Source organism: Thunnus maccoyii, chromosome 14 (genome assembly GCF_910596095.1).
Source record: "Thunnus maccoyii chromosome 14, fThuMac1.1, whole genome shotgun sequence".
Taxonomy (NCBI): Eukaryota; Metazoa; Chordata; class Actinopteri; order Scombriformes; family Scombridae; genus Thunnus; species Thunnus maccoyii.
This window is the reverse complement of record NC_056546.1, coordinates 18633788-18653843: the sequence shown is the minus strand read 5'-3', so window position 1 is coordinate 18653843 and position 20056 is coordinate 18633788. Positions and strand designations below refer to the sequence as shown.

Sequence of the window (20056 nt, the reverse complement as noted above, 5' to 3'; positions counted from 1 at the left end):
TCTGCACACCTCTGCACAACCCTGCAGGAAGGTGCTGCAATGTCTGATCTGGTGTGAATGCAGTCTTACTTGTTAAATTGACTGTTATGGTAGGATAAGCTGCAAGTTCACAGAATTTATCTGCATTAATTCTACCCAATTACCTTCACATCAAAGAAAGCTTGCAACATTTTTTCCAGATATTTTACCCCTCTCTCTCAGTAGGAATGAAAAAGAAAAGATATCACTCCAGTTTATTGTCTTAAGTTATTCTAAAACTGCATCAAGCTAAAACAGGTAGCTGTTGGTATTAATCTTGTTGATCTTGATATACAGTGAGGTCTCACTACTGTTAATCTTGATATATTCGCACCCACTGATACTGAAAATATGTTTTTACAGTAGCTGCAAAGCTAGTACGTGAAGGGGGACATATATATTGTATGATTTAGTGTGATTTAGTAAACGATAGTGTTGATCACTGGCTCTCCACCGTTTTTTACAGGGAACCTTTGGGCCCATTTTTCTTGGAGATGTCTCGTCCCACTGGGAGACGCATGACGGGAGTGCAAAGGGAGCACGGAGATTCATTGGCTGTATCAGGGAACTTCAGGTCAACTCAAAAGAGATTTACCTGGTGGGTGAGGCAGTGAGAGGGAGAAACATCAAGAACTGTGACCCGCCTGTCTGCCAACACCTTCCCTGTCGTAATGGAGGAACTTGTGTCAGGTAGGTCACCTCTTACACTAATTAAAAATGACTAAACTACCTTTGAACTTGAAAGCCACTAAGAAGCCATTAAGAACTTTCTCTAATACATTTTCTTTCTCCAATAATATTACATAGCATGCAAGAAATTGCCCCAGAAATGGGGTGAACTGCAGCCGAATAGACCTAGTGATACGGACACATGTGTGTTTACTGGATATGCTTGTGCTGTAAACATCTCAGTTCAGGAGCAAACGCAGGTCTAATGTTATATCTACACGTTAGACCTGCTGTTTCTCATGCCCGTGTTACCTGGTATGAAGCAGGGTTGTGTATCCGATGCAGGTATTTATATTCCAGTTTAAATTGTTTTCCCAATCTCTAAAAAACATAAATAGAAATGTTGCTGTGCAGTGGGAGCTTTGAACACACACTAAGCCAGTCAGCCAGCTAGTGAAATGACAGCTGCACTACCCTACACCAATCATTCCCTCATGCAGAACTACTCAAAATTGTCAAGCTTATTTTATTTATATTGGACTCGCTGTACTAATTTGAATGTAGGCGTACTTTAAGCTAACTGTGCACTGTGAAATATTAACTCAGTATCAACAGATAATCAATATTAAGTGATTATTAATCAAATAGAAGGGTGAACATTTGATTGGGGCATCTCTAGGTATAGCAGTCATCACAAGCTGGAACAGTTGGTGGTGAAGTTTGAAACTCGCATGCAATTTTTGCAGTAAAACTCATTTTTTAGATTGACGATAACAACTGTTTCAAAGGTTGGTTAATATTTCAGTGTTGTTGAAGGTCTGTATTGGCGCCTGCTCTCCCTCAGTCCAGCAACACTTCTGTTAAGAGTCAACACAATGAGAGAGGTCAGCTCGTTGTTGACCATGTCCTGCTTTTCTCAAACTTTCTGCTCAGTCCAAATTTTGTCAGTCCACCTCCTGCTAATGAATTCTGATTTGGGCTTTGACATTATATGACATTTAATACAGATAACAAACCATCTTGCCAAAATGTCCTTCAGCAGTGTTCTGGCAGAAGAGATATTGTATTACATTAACATAGAGTGAATGAATTGCCAGGTCAATGCTTCCAACAGAGGAACTAAATCTTTAAATAATCTTACTTTTAACTTTAATATTATTGTTCGTGTCACATAATTTCTCCATATCAGAAGTTAAATGATTAAACACAGATTGACAGAGGATTCACAATTTGTGATTATGATTTGTAGTCTCTCATTAGTTTAACAGCACACAGAAATGTGAAGTAATGCAGTGTTAACTTAAACATCTAGATGGTCTACTGAGGCTAAAGAATAGCAAAACAGATACTGACAAAAGTTACCATACTTTAAAGATGTAAAGAAGTAGTTTTGTCGCAACAGTAACAGTAGTTTTGTTACAGTAATCCCTGGGGAAAAATTAATCCCTCATGCTGGGCCAAATATGTGATTATCCGTTCCTCCTTCATCTTTATCTAGCACAGCTCATCAGACCGCCATCACACCCCACTTACCAGCAATTTTGCCTGTCTTTTTAAGTATGCATTAACTACATAGATGCTCTTTCACCTTGGGTAATCCAGAAAATAGCTGCTCTAAATGGCTTCTTCATTGTGTTATGACACTATCAATTAACAGTTGCATTTATTAAACAGGAAATGAAAAAGGGCACTATGAATATTGGAATATGAATGGCTCCAAGAATACCAATTAAGAGCCAGTGGCATTGTGGTCACATTGACTTGTCATGTGCGGAAGAGTGGGCCTTGCAATTATCTGCGTGATGAATACACGTTAATGTAGTAGCCTCTTGAACCACACAGCATGCAGGGGTCATCAGAAGTTCACAGGACTCTGCTCGCTCAGTTAGTTGCCCTGGATTTCACTGCCACAGTATAATAGGATGAATAGGGATTCTTTTGATTGTGGGTTCAATTGGGGGGATTTCTGCACTCTCCCCCTTTCATGTGGTTTTCTGTTCACCTACGCATGTATAAATATCAATATTAAACCTGAGAGGATAATGGTTTGCGGTTGGGCGGCGATACATACATATTAAGTATTTAAGTGACATCAATGTGAAAAGCCAGGCAATCAGCACCTAAGCACCATGGCTTTTGTATTCTTCAGTGCCAGATCTGTGATGCCTGATATCTGTGTCATTAATAAACCCCAGCTGCATTTTGCATAGACCATATCAGAAGATTTACCGTACATACAGCAGATATTAGAAGAGAAATGGTTTCCAAGAAGTACACGCACATAAGAAAAGAACACTATAAAAAAACACACCTGCACATACAGTATACAGTCAGACAGTTATTAAAACGCATCACGTCATCGTCTTGATTAAACAATTAGATGCATATATACAACTGCACATTCTTCATATGTAAAATGTGATCACAAAGTCCCTACCATGTAATCCACATGCAGACGTACTTGACTTGTAACCTGTGGTTGAAGTGTGAGGACACTTGCACCTGGATCCCCTGTTCCGCGTCAGTGGATGTCCTGGTGGGGTGCTGCTGTTGATAGCATCCCTGCGTGCCTTTGTGTGGGCCTGCAATGAGCATTTTGTGGGAGCAGGTGGCAGCACCCTGCAGGGCGTCTGTGGTTAGGGCATGGGGGCTTGGATTTGAGATCATGTATGCTGCACCCAGCAATGTTCACCTTATTGTTTATTTATATTTTGTGTAAGCATTAAACATTTTAGACTTTGATTTTTTTTTAAATTAAGAAGACACTACAGTATGCTTGATATGTATTATATTCACATTTTCAATGAGATAGAAGGAAGATCACTAGCATAGAAATAAGCAAACACAGCACTTTCAAAATATTTTTATGCTTACCGGTGTGTTTTATGTAATATTAATGTATTAATTACATGGTAAGGATTATGGTTTAGGGTCTATGATCCACACATAAATTAATTAATTCTCTGCCGGTTGCCTGGTGACTTCACAGGTACGCAGCAAGACTCCAGGTAATGATTTTGCCTAGCCAATATTACGCCACATAACCTCCCCGTAAAACCACAACGTATCTTTTTAACACTTGGGGTTTTGTACGGATTAAACAAACAAGACATAACATTTTAATTACTGATCTTATGAGTTGCTGGCAGATGAATTTTGTTACCTTTGGACAGAGCCAGGCTAACAGTTTCTGCCTGTTTCCAGTCTTTGTCTCTTCAGATCTAAATCTCAGCAAGAAAGCGATTAAACATATTTCCCAAAATGTGAATCTATGCGTGTCAGTTCATATGACAAACTTGTTCGCAAACAGTTGTCTGTTTACACATCCAGTAGATATAGAGCAATGTTAGCATCATTTGAAGTGGGGTTTCTGGCCACCTGGCAAATGTAAGTCCAATATTCTTCTTTTAGCTCTGTTTTTGTTCTCCACCAACTCATGATAAAAATATCTGGCTCTTTAGCTGCTAAATGTTTACTTGCTATAGTCGCTAACTTTGTCTGTTTGCTGTTTGGTGCTGATACAGTGGATGTCTCAGAGCCATTAAACCAAAACAATGAGCTGAAAGAAGTTAAAATGCTCCATAGAGCTGAGGGACATGCACAGAATCTCCATCCATCGTTAATATAAAAAATTTTGACGCCTTTAATGTGACCTCTTGTGACCTCACTGAAGTAAAACAGAACAGACAAAGATTACATAAATAAATCCATATATGTAACTGAGTAGAGGGACGGGCATACTGTGTGCTCTCACACACACAGAGCAGAACTAATGTAGACAGAATTATTTCTTGCTAATTGGCTGTAGTAGAGACGATGCCTGACTCGCTCTGTGATGGTCCGGGTTCAGTGGCACACGAACCTCCACTTAACAGGGAAGTCTCCTGATGCTCCATTTTACTGCTTGCAAGTGTTCCTCACAAAGACTCTGAAACCAATTGTATCTTTAACCAGAGTTCCAGCTATACTTGTTTCAAAGTACCTATAAAATAACTCAAGGTCCAAGAAACAATTATTTTAATTCAGCACGAGAAACAAACAAATCGCTATCATCCTGTGTGCAGTTGCAATCCCTTAAGAAAACTTGCTCATTACAGTGTTTATTGCATTGTGTCTTTGAATTTTGGAGGACAAGTGCATTCAAAACAACGGTGCAATGTTGTTGTTTTTTTGGCCAAATTGGTTATTTTATACATATCGATGTGTTCTTGTATAAAAAGTTTCTATGTAACCTTGACATGCTTCAGTGTGACTGAAAATAATTGCATAATTATTAAAATGATGTGGGGACAAGTCTCAGATTACTCAAACTTTAGACTTTTAGTTCCTCGGTATGTTATTCTGACATCTTGGGAAAGTTCAGTTTCCACTCATGTACGTTCTGAATTGTCTCATATAAACAGTAATGAGTTAAAATAATAGTAACTGAAAATAATAATCATGGCGTTCTGAATGAGAGTACTTGTAAGGAATCAGGTTTTCGTTATTCTTTATTTTTCTTATTCTCAACAAATTCCATGAAAAGACCAAAACCTACAATGTGTGTCCATCTCTCAGTATTTTCCGATTTCCCTATCCTGTCTTTGGCACTCAACCTGAAGCCCATTGGTTCCTACTAAAAAGATGAATCTTTGAGAACAGGTCACAAATATATAGTTTGATTGTTAAAAAGGTCAATTAATTTCCTAAAACAGCTGAGCACAGTAGTTTTCAGCAAATGTTACTCGAAAAGCAGTAAATTGGGCATTTGTCAGGGACTACTTTCAGCTGCAGATTAATATACTTTTGGGGCTCCAGCATCAGCAGGATAGTGTGTTTGGGTAAAGTATAGTGACCTGGTCATCATAATGAAGGAACATGTCAACCGTTGCAACAGTGTGGCTCATTGATGTGTTTTTACTAGATTTTGCACAATAATAAACTGTAGGTCTAAGATACAAGGAGTAATCCATATGAGGCTACAAAGACAATACTTGTGACTAGGATCACTTTGAATTTGGCCTTTTCATGAGATTTGTTGACAGTAAGAAAAATGAAGAGCATCACCAGCCTGATCCTGTAAATTGTAAGCAAGCAGATGAGTACAGTAAGTAAAGGTTTATCTGGATTCATAAGGTCTCAGACAAGAACATCCGTCATAGTTGTTTACATTTATTTGTAGATACAAAATAATTATTTTGACCTCAGTATAACCCAGGAAGTTACCTTGTAATTATTGTAAATATGTGTAAAACTCTGTAATGGTAATTATACAGTATGTAATCAGTAGACATACAGTGCAACAATCTGCAGGAATCAAATCTTTCTTTACACCAATATAAGTGATGAAATTAGACATTAAGGGCAAAATAATTATTCTTTACAACGGTGAACCGTACAACCTGCGTAGAGGAATGTGTCATAGATTTGAGGAAATTGAATAAATGTGTATGTGCGCAGCCACATGTGCATTAAGCCATCATCTGCAGACGGCTTTTGTGGAAAACATTGTGCTCTTCACTTAAAGGTATGTGTTAGGTTGCATTAGACTTCTCCACAGCAGTCACGACAAAAACATCATGTTATTTTATTATTATTTTATTCATCCAACGCAAGATAGTCTCGGTGAGCTCCCCATTTTTCACTTAACAGTGGCGTTCCCTTTTTATCCAAACCTTTTTTTTTTTCCCTTACCTTTTTCGCATGTCAGTCATAGTTTGAGCTTTTTTTTTTGTCACCTTCCTTCTTTTAAAGACGGTTTCAGTTTGGGGTTCCAACAACATTGCAAGCTCAATATTTTTGCTTTATTTTTTTCTTGGCAGTGCTACGTCGGTTTCATACAAGTAGGTAGAACTTCACATGATTTGGCCTGATGACAGGTTGCTATTTACAAGCTATGGGCTGGTGTGAGAAAAGAACAGTGATTGTGCTACATCACAGCATGCAGTTCTAGTACTGTAGAAATTTTGTGTTGAAAGAGAAAACCTTACACATAATGTTGCTGGTAAAACTGACAGATGACTGCCAAACACAGGCGATCCTTACTCAAGTCTGAAGCTGACATATCATCTTGTATCGATTCATTCATGAAGTTACAGCTTTATTTGTGAGACATTGAGGATTTGGTTTATTAGAGGACAGCGTTCTATAAGGTGTTTTAAGTTTTCTCCTTTTCAGTCAGTGTATCAGGAGTTTAGAAATGTAATATAATATGACAGCATTTGGAAAGAGTAGAGTTTAAACATGAGTATACTTCAAAAGTGTTGCAGAAAAGCGCAGTTTTTTGCATAGTGCTCTGTGTTCTAGGTTGGGCTGGAGGAATATTGTCTGATCTCTTGAGAAAAGTTCCCTTACACTTTATGCCTCTTTTCTATAAGGATTTTGTTTCAAGTATCATCTAAAGTATGCTTTTTTTCTGTGGCAGTATGTTTCAAAAGACTCTGTGATGGAGACTTAACAGACATCACCCTTCTTCACCGCCAAGGAAATGTTTGCAAGGGTGGCTGGAAGAGGTCAGGAAAATATCGAACAGCCGTCTGCTCAAACAGGAGCCTGAGTACGTCAGGTGAATGCCATGTGTAAATTCCACTTCATCCCTTCGCTGATATTAAAATTCAGATAACAAATAATTGAGTGAAGGACTAGTCGACGTTCAAATGATTTTTCCTCTCTCCCACCAAGAATCACAGTGGTGTAATGGTGTCCAGTTGGCTGTTTTAACACTGGAAAGCAAATGGTGTTTCAGTACCAAAGCAGTTCTTCTCTATAAATAATATCTTCTGAAACCAGTGGTCCTTTTTATTTTAACAAAGGATGAAGTGGGCTAAATGCTTTCATCCCGAGAACTAAAGACTACCATGGCAGCAGAGCCTCATCAGTGACTTACTGTAGAAGAGCATTTGCATACCAACAAGCACTTGAAAAGAAGCGTTCCGTAAATAGCTTACAAGGGACGAATTTTGAGAAATACATATGGACGCACAGCTTATTGTTCTAGCTGACGGGGATATCATAAGCTAGCTGGTCAATTATTCATCACTTTATATGGTACTCATTAGATTAGAAACATAGTCTTCCTTAATAATTTAGACATTGTGTGCTGTAGCGGGGCAGTCTTTGAATGGCGTGAGAAGTGGCGAAGACCAACTTTATGCATTTGTGATTAACATATTCAAATTAGTCTGCAAACATTACTACAATTTGGTAATCAAAAGGATTGCCTCAGGGAAATTAAAACAACCTTTTGTCACCTCACACATCAAGTTTTTGATTAGGCCAATTAAAACTCAAGTGTTTTCAACCGTGCTCCTTCCCCTCTTCTACCTACACTTTACCTTTTTGGAGCCAGAGATATCTGCTGCTTATTTTTTTGGTGCTCCATTCAAATCATGTGACGTTTTATTTATCATTGTTTTTTTCCCATAAATTTTACATGTGGTCAGCCTTCTTGATTCTTTAGCTTTTTATGCTTTTAAAGATGAAAATTGTTTTCTTAGGGCACAAAGATTAGTCTGATTTTGACTTCCACCAAACTGTTATTGCTTTCGACGCGCCTGAAGAGAATTGTTTATCCAATGAAGGTATAGTGAATTGTTTCAAGGTTGGTATTTTTGCTTTGTGTTGTGTGATTCCTCATGAACCATCTTTTTTGTATTTCTGTTCTATATTAGCCTTGCTGTGTGTAAAGAGATATTTGACTCAAATTACATGTACAAAAGACATAAACCATAACAAAACATGTCCATCTGTGCATTTTGTGCTTTGGATGACATCCTTGTTACAATGTTACAGTTTCATTTAGCAGATGCTTTTATGCAAAGCGATGTAGTGAGTTAATACAACATATGCAGGGATCTAGTCAGGGGAGTAAGTTAAGCTAAGTTCAAGTCCGATAGGATGTAGGTGCCAACAGGCAGTGCACAGAGGCAATGCATAGAGTGCATAGAAGTGGAGGTTTCTATTGAATTTGAATGCCCTTTTTGTAAGTCGCACTGGGCAAAAGCGTCTGCCAAATGAATGTACTGTAATGTTATCCTGTGCAGGCTTGTGTGGGCTGCAGTCTGTTACAATGTGCTTTGGGTACAAGGCATGGTACACCCTGAACTAAGCTTCCAGTCTGTCACAGCTAAAACACACAGACAGACAAAAATATTCACACGCACATACTTAGAAACAATTTAGAGCCGTTCACCTCACCTGCATGTTTTTGGACTATGGGTGGAAACTGGAGCATCTGGAGGAAACCCACGCAATTTGTGTGTCACCAACATTTAAATATAAACACTAACTGACAATGCAAGGGACAAATTAGCAGCACTCAAAGCGTTGAAAAATGGAGACTATACCAGGAGGTGCTCCATTAAATATTTGATTCTTGCTCTTGGAGCCTGTCAAACATTATACAAATAACACTACCTGTTCTGTTCAACATCAAATTTACCCACATGACAATTTCCATCTGTGACTGTTATTTTAAAAATAATGGGCACAATTGGCAGCGACAGTGTGTAGCTGTGTACCATTGTGTCTTAAAATGTCTCAAAACTGACATTAGCAGCCTGTTAATAATCATACACTAGAAGTTTTTACTGCATTATACAACATCCTTTTGTACTTCAGTACAGTCATATCTAACAATGCTCAACTCCGGTGACAGAATGTAAATATTTAATTTCAAGGAGCCAGTTTCTCAAGGAGCAAAATACATCCTGCAGTGCTGCTGCTCAAAACACATTATTAATTTATAGTTTTGAAACCCCACCAATGCTTCCTCTATCTGATATTTTACCTTTCAAAGTTGTGCACATCTTTAGAGCATTTTCTAAAGTCCCTGTCTGGATATTACTTTGCATGCTAGATCACCCTCCTCTCCTTGCCAAGAGAGGAAGCACACGCATATGAATCCAGGAAAGAAGACATAGAAAATTATGTACAATTTCTGATTTTAAGTTTTCTGACACACTACTAATTATCTGCTTTCTGCTGTTATTTTTCAGGGTGTGAATGTGTTTACCTTTACCAATAGAAATGTGAAGTAAACTCTGCCTCTGCAGTAGCTACTTTTTTTTTTCACCTTTTATTAATTCAGGGGGGAGTTTCACTGAGAGCAATGCTCTCTTTTACAGGAACACCCTGACCACATTCACACAGTTACACATTCACACCTGGAAGCTGTCCAGTAAAACCGCAGTCTGATCTGCTAGCCACTGTGCAGCTCTACTGGAGCAGTTGGGGTTAAGGAACATGCTCAAGGGCACCTCAGTGGTGGACCCACCCAGGTTTCCCCACCCAGATTTATCCTGCTGGTCCTACTTAGATGAATAAATCCATAACAAGATCATTTTCCCATCACAGTATATTCACGCAAAAGCTTCAGCAGATCTCATATTTCCTGTATTACACCAAGCTGGAAACATGTACTCTTAACATCTTTTTGAATCTTTCACTTATTACGGGGTTGGTTGTTTTGCAGTCACTCCTCTCCCTGTGTGTTCTGTAGGCCACTGTGTGAGCTTGTAAAGCATCTGGACATGTTGCTACAATGTCATGGTCCATTTTCACCTCTAGCCTAATGATGTCCCCCTCTATGTCTACACGTTTAGTGATGCTGAGGACTGGTTCTGTGAGTGCCCCCCGCTCTACACAGGCCGGCTGTGCCAGTTCACTGCCTGCGAGCGCAACCCCTGTGGTCATGGAGCCACGTGCATCCCGAAGTCGCCATTGGAGGCCGTATGTCTCTGCCCCTACGGAAGACAAGGTCTACTGTGTGACGAACGTAAGTGTTACAAACAGCTCCACATAGATCGATGCACTGTAGATTCACCAGCTTTATTAAGGGGCTGATCTGCAAACAGTTTGTGAATGAGAGCCTTGAATAGTTGTTAGAATGAGATTCTATTGTTAAGTAATTAACAATTAATGAAACTAAAGTAATGAAAGGAAACTAAATTCTGCAGAAGATGTAGAAATGTCTTCCTCCAACAATAGTCAGATATTCAAGGCAAAACTCATGGCTGCTTTGACTCTTTTTAGTTCATTGGAACTTATTTTCCTACAACTACAGTTTCAGCAAAGTAACTTTTCTGAAGATTTTTTTTCTTAAATTGTCAGATTTCTGCTGCACCATAGCAAGGTGTTGATGTGTTCTCACATTACCAGCAATGTTAATAGGCTAGCTGTCACTTCTGCCCGTCTGTGGTCACTTATTTTCCATTTTATTATTGGCTTCTGTGTAACACAATACCCTGGCGTACAATAACTTTCTATTTCTATCAGAGCTATAAAAATGATTTGATCAGGGTTCATTAAAAGCCGACTGGCTAACCAAGACTAACGATAATTAGTATGTTTTCTGAGCTTTTTACAGTTTGACCTTTCATCAAATCAGCTCATGACAGTAGTAGCTCATAAGTCATCCTAACAACAGAAACAGAAAGACATGTCGGTCATCCAACACCTGTATTGTGTTAAATAATAAACTGAAACACAAAAACAGCCGAGTGCCAGTTATTGAAGCATCGACAGTGGAATTAACAGAATACTTCTTCCTATATACTGGATTCTTGTTGCATTTGACCGTAAAAACATGCTGTACATACTGAAGTAGTGTATCTCAACAACCACTGGATGGATTGCCAAGAAATTCTGCTCAGACATTTATGGTCCCCAGAGGATGAATTTTACTGACCGGTGATCACTTTGTAACATCTGTCCAGGGACTATACAGATGAAAAATAGCCTCTTGGCTAACTCTGGCGCATTTACAGCATTTAATGTGCGCTGTCCCTGTTAAATAAACCAACAAATAAATAAACATTTCTCATGCCATCATCCGGTCATACTTTGTCTCATACTTTGATTTATACCAAATATCTGCAAAAAAAAAGAAGACATTTCTTACACCCTCAGCTGTAGTTTGTGTTTAGTGCTAATTACCAAATGTTAGCATGCTAATGTGTTAAACTAAAATGGTTAACATGGTAAACATTACACCTGCTACACACATCACCATGTTAGTATTGTTATTGAGCACATTAGCATGCTAAAACACAGCTAACACTAACAGTGTTAGCTCAAAGCACTGTTACAGCATCACAGAGCTGCTAGTATGGCTGTCTTGTTCATTTAAAATTGTAAAAACAGTAGTATCATAAAAAGGAGGCTCGTTAGGTCATGGTTCTCAGAAACAAAGGGATTTGCTTGACTAAACTGACTGTTGGAGCAGCAGGGTGTTTGGCATATAAAGTCGCTCAGCCATGCCACAGCCCCTGACAGACTCTCAGCACCCACATGCCAAACAGAGTAATCTAACCTTCTAGTGTCACACCACGTATATGGCTGACATTTGAATTTTAATCCTGATAACATCAGATAAGATTAGAGTCAAAACTGATCACTCCTGAGTTCTCCCTGCCTCTTGGGGCTTATTTGTACATGAGACCTGTAGACTTTTTCCTCATGTGGCGTCATCAGCAAAATACTGAGAGTGATATTTTGGTACTTTTCCTCTTTGTCTCTATTTGAGAAAAGGTGAGAAAAACGGTATATGTTTTCTTTTCTCTGAATGTAATATTTTCACTTTTGTTCCCATGTGCACTTTAATTGATAAGGTTAGTCTGTGAACAAGCAGGAAATGGAGGAAAGGGAAGACGAGGAAGTGCTGGAATGCCTCAAGAGTCGAGTTCGTGAAACATTAATGGATATTTAAGATGACTTCACTCAGAATTATTAATGGTCTACCTTTGTACACAAGTTACCCGTGCTTCCTGTTAAAGATTCATGTTAAGAATGAACACAGAGAAAAAAACCCAATTGAAAACAATGCGTTTCATGCAGTCTATAAGCTTCTTTGTTAGTAACCAACAGTTGCCTTGACCCTGCCAGTGCACAGTATTTCTCAGTGTTGTGCAATGAAAGCTTAGCTAACACAAACCACAAAGCGGGAACACATTACTGTACACCAATAAACTTCAATGATTTCTTTTCGAATTGCCTGTACAAACAGTATCAAATACACTGCTCAATCGCTGTCTGTGTAGTGGTTGATTGAGCAAAATGAGTAACAGAAACCTAAAGATTTACTCACTACTACACTACTACCTCCCTTATCATATGAGTGTATCCTGTTAAGCACACCCAAAGGTAACTGATAGTAAAGTCAACTTCATACTGTAGGCTCACAGTTACTGTATAAGATTAAACCTGCCTGCAGGATGGCTGCAAAATATGGAGCTTCAAAGTTTTCAGTGTCCAGTGAATTATAGATGAACACAAAATCAACACAACATGCGAAATCTAATGTAATATAATACAATATAACCTTTGTGAAGCTTATAATGTTCAGTCTTTATAAAGACTATGTCAAAGAGATGTTGATTTAACTATATTTTGTCCCTTACAATGTAATTAAATTCAATATAACATTACAAACTATGGCCTGAACACATATATGACTCTCTTGGGATGGGATTGTACAGTTCATACCGTATTATGCCTACTCCTTGTTTAAAGAGACATGCTGGTCATTCTTTTCAATTTTCATTTCAAAAATAGAAAATGCTATGATGTTAAAGTGATGAAATGTTAGTAGCCACTCAAGCCGTAGCCGTGCAAGAAATTCAGATAAAAGTATATAATAACAAGATCGAATATTGTGTAGTACAACAACAATTACTGATCAACAGAATAGTTGCAGTCACATTTGTAATAATTCCTTGCTATCTGAAATTTGCTAATATTAGTTTATATCATTAAATGTCTAATTTAATAACACAATAGAGTCAAGGGTAAGGCCACCATAAACAAACTAAAGGTAATTTAATTTTGCAATTATGGCTGACATGTTTGTGTGTGTTCTGAATAGGTACTAGAGCAGAGGCAGAGCTCAGTTGTTATTGAGTGAGGGCAAAAGGATCATCATGTAAAATGGGATCAATTTAAACACACTGCAGCTTAAAAATAAAATAGCTGTAGCTGCAACACTGAGGCCATTCACTGAGACAATAGGCAAATACAGCTCTAGCAGACTAGAGATGATAACAGAGGCATTTCCAGCTTTATTAATAATTTAGCAGCCAAACAGAGCTGAGGGCAGTCGCAGAGGGGAGCTCTGAACTCCTCTTAGCCATCGCCTGGGGCTGCAGAAGAATATGCAAGGTGTCTCCAGTAAAGAAGAGCAGTTTTGTGTTTGAATCTTCACTGCTGTTAAAAAAAAAACAAAAAAAACACACACACACACAGCGGCGTGTAATTTTGAGTGAGCGTGGGGAAATTTACATTGAGTCCCTAGTGTAAAATCAAGTAGATGGGTGTGCTGAGATTGAATACGAGAGAGAGCATTATTGAATCAACCATGCGTTCTGAATAAGTAAACTTGAGGTTGTAATTGAATATCACTGAGATTATTGTGCTACCCTTGTGAACACTGGGTATGAAGCAATGCTTGCTTGCCAAAATCTTTCCTAAACAGCTACTAATGAAAATAGAATGGGACTGAAGAGGTAATAGTATTTGAAAACAGGTCATCATCTAATAGCATTCAGAAAAGAAAATATTTCACCAGCTCCTGCTATGTATTGTGTGGCAATAGTGCCATCTTTTGGTAACCTAGTGGTGAGCAGTGATGAGAGAGCATGATGAATCAGACCTGTTCTCTCCTGACTCCTGAAAGATGGATACAAATGACACAGCACAGCCGACACAAGTCATATTTTAACATGAATATGATCTTTTTTTTAAAAAAATGTGTTGTGAATGCGTTTGTTTTGCAGCCATCAATATAACTCGTGCAAGATTCAGTGGAAGTGATGAGTTTGGTTATACTTCCTTTGTGGCTTATTCCTCCATCCCGAGCCTCAGTTTCTTCTACGAGTTCAAGTTGAAGTTCACACTCGCCAGTAACTCATCTGCAGTGAAAGACAACTTGATTATGTTTGTCGGACATAAAGGACAAGGTGAGCTCAATCTTAGAAGCTGTGCAGCAATTTAAAGTGATTCTTACAGTCACGTTAAATAACATTGAGGTGTCTCCTTGGTTGCATTTTAGTTGTCAAATTCCATTAGGGCGTTTTTATAGAAATGCTACTGCCATTTTCAGAGGATTCACTCACTGTGTATGATAATGTGCTATCTAATAGATTTCCACTTTCCTCTGAGATCCTCTAATCAAGAGGATTCCCTAAGGATTTCTTTCTTGGCAGATAAACTGGTATTATTCATGACTTTCAAAAGGAGCTTGTTGGCTTTGCTAGTGTAAAATGAACATGTGAACCAAGCATCTCAAAAGCATTAATGTTAGTTCCATTAAACAGACTTTGAGTTGTAGGTGCACTGTGATGCTGTCAGCATCCGTCACATTAAATTAGGATCTTCTTTCTGTGGGGTCAGATTTGGTAGCAGGTAACCATCCTGCCATTGTCACCCGCATATTTCATCAAGAGAAGAAAAAAAAAACAACAACACAAGATCATGTGGATCTTCTGCACTTGTTTTCTCTTGAGAGTACAATTCATCAAGGTGGAAGAAAAGCAAAACAAGAGCAATATGAGTACTGAAATACTTGTCAGGAGAGTGAGCAGCACTGTTGGAAATTGCACAAATTCAAAGGCAAAATAGGAGAATAGATGAAATACGAAGAGTTCACATGATAATTGGTCTAATGAAGTGTCATCTTTGATTACCATCACTGAGGAATGGAGCACAGTTTGATGACATTGATCAAGTTGCACAAAATTCAACAAGTACAGAGGCAAAATATATAATAAAACACGAAACACAACCTAAAATCCATCTCTAGGAAAACACATGTATCATTTATTCAATATGTGTGTTATTAATGTGTTTATGCTGTTAAGTAGAAGTTTTTTTCTCTTAGAGATCAGGTTCATGTTTAGCAGGAAATGTTATCTATTATATATCTAGAGTATTGGCTTAACTTTGTTCACGGCAAACTTTTCAAATATTTTTCAGGCAATGATGGCGATGACTTCCTGGTTTTGGGAGTACGCAGCGGGAGAGTTGTGCATAAATTCAACCTTGGATCAGGTGTAGCAACCATAGTCAGTGATCGACTGAACCACCAGATCGACATCCACACTGTTGCATTTGGAAGATCCAAAAGAACAGGATGGCTGAAGGTGATTTGATTATCGTAAATTATTATCATTTTTAGAAATTAGGTTACTATACATATAACTTCATACTGTATATACTGTATATACAGATGGGTGACACTTTAAAGGAAAAAACAAGTGTTAGGAACCACAAACCATCAGAACAGCTTCAGTGCTCCTTGGCAAAATGTTTTAAGTCTCTGGAACACGACAATTCTTTTAAAATAGTTGATCCCAGATGATTAAAAAGATAAGAAAGAAAAAAGTTCTGCTACACAAAGTTATGTGTATCTTTTATCTATACTTTGCCCTTTTCTTGTGAAAAACTGGACGATTTTGCCTGTTTAGGACTTCAGAAATCCTTCAAATGAAACTATCCAAGAGGGAAATTGAACTTTTTGGTTGAACTGCTCAAGCTCACGTCCACACTAATGATATAACCTGTAATGAGATGTCACAAGTAAGACATTGCTTCATTTTAAGGGGTCAAAAAGGTCATTTTCAAACTAATCAGTGACTCCCCATTACCTCTATGCGCTCATTGTTTTTCCACTTATTTATTCTGCCTTTTCCTTTCATTCACACCCATTTTATACTATATCCACATATAGTGAACAGTAAGAACAATGTATATCTATAGATTTATCCTGCCTGGTGTCAGTGGTGTCGGCCAATAAATGGTGTTAAAATGATGTGAATGTTTTCTTGGAGCACATCAGGCTCCAACACATTATTTCGGTCCAGTGATCAAGTATAACAGGACGTTCGCATCATCTAAGTGCGGCTGAAAAATCTGCTGGAACAGTGAGACGATATCAAGTCAATGAGGGCCAGGATCTCTGCGGAATTGATGCCTCGAAAAATTTAATCTGTTCTGAGGCAAAAACATGAGACTATAGTTGCTAGCGTCGCTAATAAGTGGACACTGAGCAATTCGAGGTCATGTGTTTTGTCAGCTTTGGCAAGTCTTTAAATAAATTGTGCTCCCACAACTGACACCTACAGATGTAAGACTGTTGCTTGAGTATTGACATTTTTGCTTGTCTTCCTAAGGTTGACGGACAACGCAACAGGACAGGCTCATCTCCAGGACCCCTGGTGGGCCTCAATGTTTTCAACCATCTCTTTGTAGGTGGATATAATGAGTACACCCCTGAGCTACTGCCACTTGGCTCCAGGTTCCGTCATGGCTTTCAGGGTAAGACTGCTATGGCTTCATTACAACCCAACACTGCTGTCTGCATTTAAGAGCGTTGGAGCTTGGAGTTTCTCTCAGGATCTCTTTGTCTTTGTAAGCAGAGGGGAGGTGCGTAATAAAAAGGGAGTTACAGGCCTGGACTAAGTGTGTATGAGGCCAGAACGGAGCTTTGAGGCTGATTGTATCTGTTCCCTTAATAATCACTTCACACCCCAGTTGTGCGCTGTCTGCGAATCCATTCCACTGCTGATAAGTCAGTCGAACGAGGGTGCCATGCAAATAATCTTTGTCATCATCAACATCATTTATGCTTTCTCTCAGGTGACCCCGTGAGAGCATTCATCGTGCCTGCTAATGTGCGGAGCTGTGGGACAAAATTGCCATAACAGTAATGATGACAACAGCTATGAATATCATCATAACCATATTCAGCAGTCTCTCCACTATAGCAATGAGGCTTGTTATTATAAAATGTCATGGCAGATCCATTTGAGGTGAACAAGAGCCTTTTTATGTCTAAGGACTGGAGCGATTTTGTGTATTCTTATTCATGATCATATAATTTATTTTTCATCCTACCAAATAAAGCTTCCAAAATCAAATCAGCAATGGTAAAGCATCAGTTTGTCCATGCTGTTTCAGACCGTCACAGTCCCCCCCCCCCCCGGTATTGGTAAGCACTATCTGAGCCAGGCGACACTGGCGGAACCATAACCTTTCTGCTCAGGATGTAATGAGAACTCATGAGCGTCTAATCAGATCTGTGTGACCTTCCTCGAGCCCTAATCATGATGGCTGGCAGTGAACACACTGATAATGCACTTCACTCCCAGTTATCAACAGATCCACACTCCCCTGTGGAAAGGTGGCAGAGGAGGTACTGTGGCTGCTGAAAAAAATCAGTCTCAATTTAAGCTGTTGATCAAATAACAAGAAATGGAGGAAGTTTGTGTCTGAGGAGCTTGTCTATTAAAAGCTATGATGTCATGTTGCTTTGAGTCAGACATTTTTTTATCAGACTTCGGCTCATTCACTTCCATTTGAACCCCACTATTTTTTTTATATGTTAAGATTAGCACAATAACTCTTCAGATAATTTACTCTAAAACGATTTGACAGTATTATAAGAAAAGGTTTGCTGCAAAAACTACTGCAAATTTTACTTTCAGCTTTTTTTTTTCTGAGGAAGGTTTATTGCTACATAACTTCTCAGGTTTCTTGGCTCTGCTAGAAGAGTCAGCGAGTGCAGCAAACACACAAATAACCAACCTTTTATAATCTTCCTTATGAATCTGCCTCGCTTTTCGGCGGGTCTATGTTTGCAGTACCGCAACCATCACTTGAGTCTGCCAAGTAGACAGCATCATGCCATGAATATTCATGAACGAGCATGATGTTTTCCCCCTGCATCCTGTTTATGCCAATGACTAAGGCGGCAGAGAGAAGGGAGTCTGCATGTGCAGATGACTACGAGGCATTATATTTATAGAAGGCCCTGTGCTCTGCAGGTACAGGCCAAAGCAAATATTGTCTTGATGAAATTGAATTACAAAAGCAAAAAAGCAAACACGATGAGGGAGATGCATGATGACAGAGGGAACAAAACCTGGATTTTAAAACTCGGACATCTTGGGTGTGAACTGGAGAGACTGCAGAGTTTTTAGTACATCCGATTCAAGACCTACTTTTTAATAAAGATGTGCGGATTTAGGTGTGTAATGCTTGATAGGAAACCATCTGTTGTCATGTGATTAAAATAAATAACCATCAAAGAAATTCATTTCAATCACTGAACACATTCCAAGAGGTGTTTTCAGTTTAATTTGAGCACGATTCAGATTTTAATCACGTTTTAATTTACGCACCATTGATCTTCATACAAGGTAAAATAAAGCATTTTGTGTTTCCTCTGATAATCCTCTAACAGTGAAATGAAAGGTTTGCCTCTAACATGCATTTTATATGTCTGTTTGTTCTTATTCAAAGGGTGCATTTTTGATGTGCAGTTTCGAACAGGAAGAGACAGAAAGTTCCAAGCGCTGGGACAGCCTGCGGGACATCCAGCCTTCGGGCGCAGCGTGGGTCAATGCGGAGTCACGCCGTGTGTTCATGTTCACTGCAAGAACGGAGGAACATGCGTAGACTCTGGCTCATCTGTGTAGTAAGTGAAAATAAACAACCATTTTCTGGATTTTTTATTTTTTTATTTTCTGGTGTTATGATTCCACTCATGAAATACACACACGGGCCTTATTGTTGAGCTGAATGCACCCGACTATGTTGCATTATAAAAATGTGTTGCATGTATTGTGACCACGCACTCATAACCTCTGGGAAATCAGTTACACAGTGCAAGTGCAGCGAAAGGAAATGACAGTGTTTACAAGCTTTTTCCCAGCGTCTGACCGTGTCTGTCTGCAGTTGCCAGTGCCCATTTGGATGGAAGGGAGCGCTCTGTTCTGAGACCGTGTCTGTGTGTGATGTGGAGCACAGTCCCCCTCCTCTGTGCGCCCACGGCTCCACCTGCATCCCTCTCCCGAATGGATATACCTGCCAGTGCCCCCTGGGGACAGTGGGACTCTACTGCGAGAAAGGTCACATAGTTGAACCCAAACTGTATCATTAAATGTTTTTTTTTCTTTATTTGATAAGACAAGACTTTCACTATTCAATTATTTAACTGCTATATTGTTTTCCCCGCTCAGCTGTGACCATCAGTGATCCATTCTTCAGTGGAAACCAGTCCTCCTGGATGTCATTCTCACCTATGAATATCAGACACAGGACTGTTGTGCAGATGCAGTTCCAGCCTTTATCACCTGATGGCATCCTCGTCTACGCCGCACAGCATCTCGGTGCCAGAGCTGGTAGGACATTCAGTTCCATATCTGGAGGCAGCTATGTTTGAATAAATAAAATATTATGTTCAGTGTGCAGAATGTCAATGTATTGAAATGGAAGTACCAGTGTCACCATCATCTCTCCCTGTCCTGCCACCATGGTACATGTTATACAGAACAATCAAGTCACAAAATGTAACTCTGGTGGCTTCTTTGTTCAGACACAGTGACTCAAAAAAAAG

General features: G+C 39.0%; 1 protein-coding gene across 2 annotated transcripts in view; it reads left to right on the top strand.

Annotated features, from left to right (window-relative positions):
* eys (eyes shut homolog) overlaps positions 1–20056 on the top strand; it is a 170822-nt gene that overhangs the window by 148004 nt on the left and 2762 nt on the right. For both annotated transcript variants that reach the window (XM_042433937.1, XM_042433936.1), the window contains 8 exons: positions 485–708; positions 10269–10441; positions 14436–14618; positions 15634–15800; positions 16830–16974; positions 18961–19135; positions 19396–19568; positions 19680–19841. In XM_042433937.1, the coding sequence (XP_042289871.1) occupies positions 485–708; positions 10269–10441; positions 14436–14618; positions 15634–15800; positions 16830–16974; positions 18961–19135; positions 19396–19568; positions 19680–19841 (1402 nt within the window). The remainder of the gene's footprint in view (positions 1–484; positions 709–10268; positions 10442–14435; positions 14619–15633; positions 15801–16829; positions 16975–18960; positions 19136–19395; positions 19569–19679; positions 19842–20056) is intronic.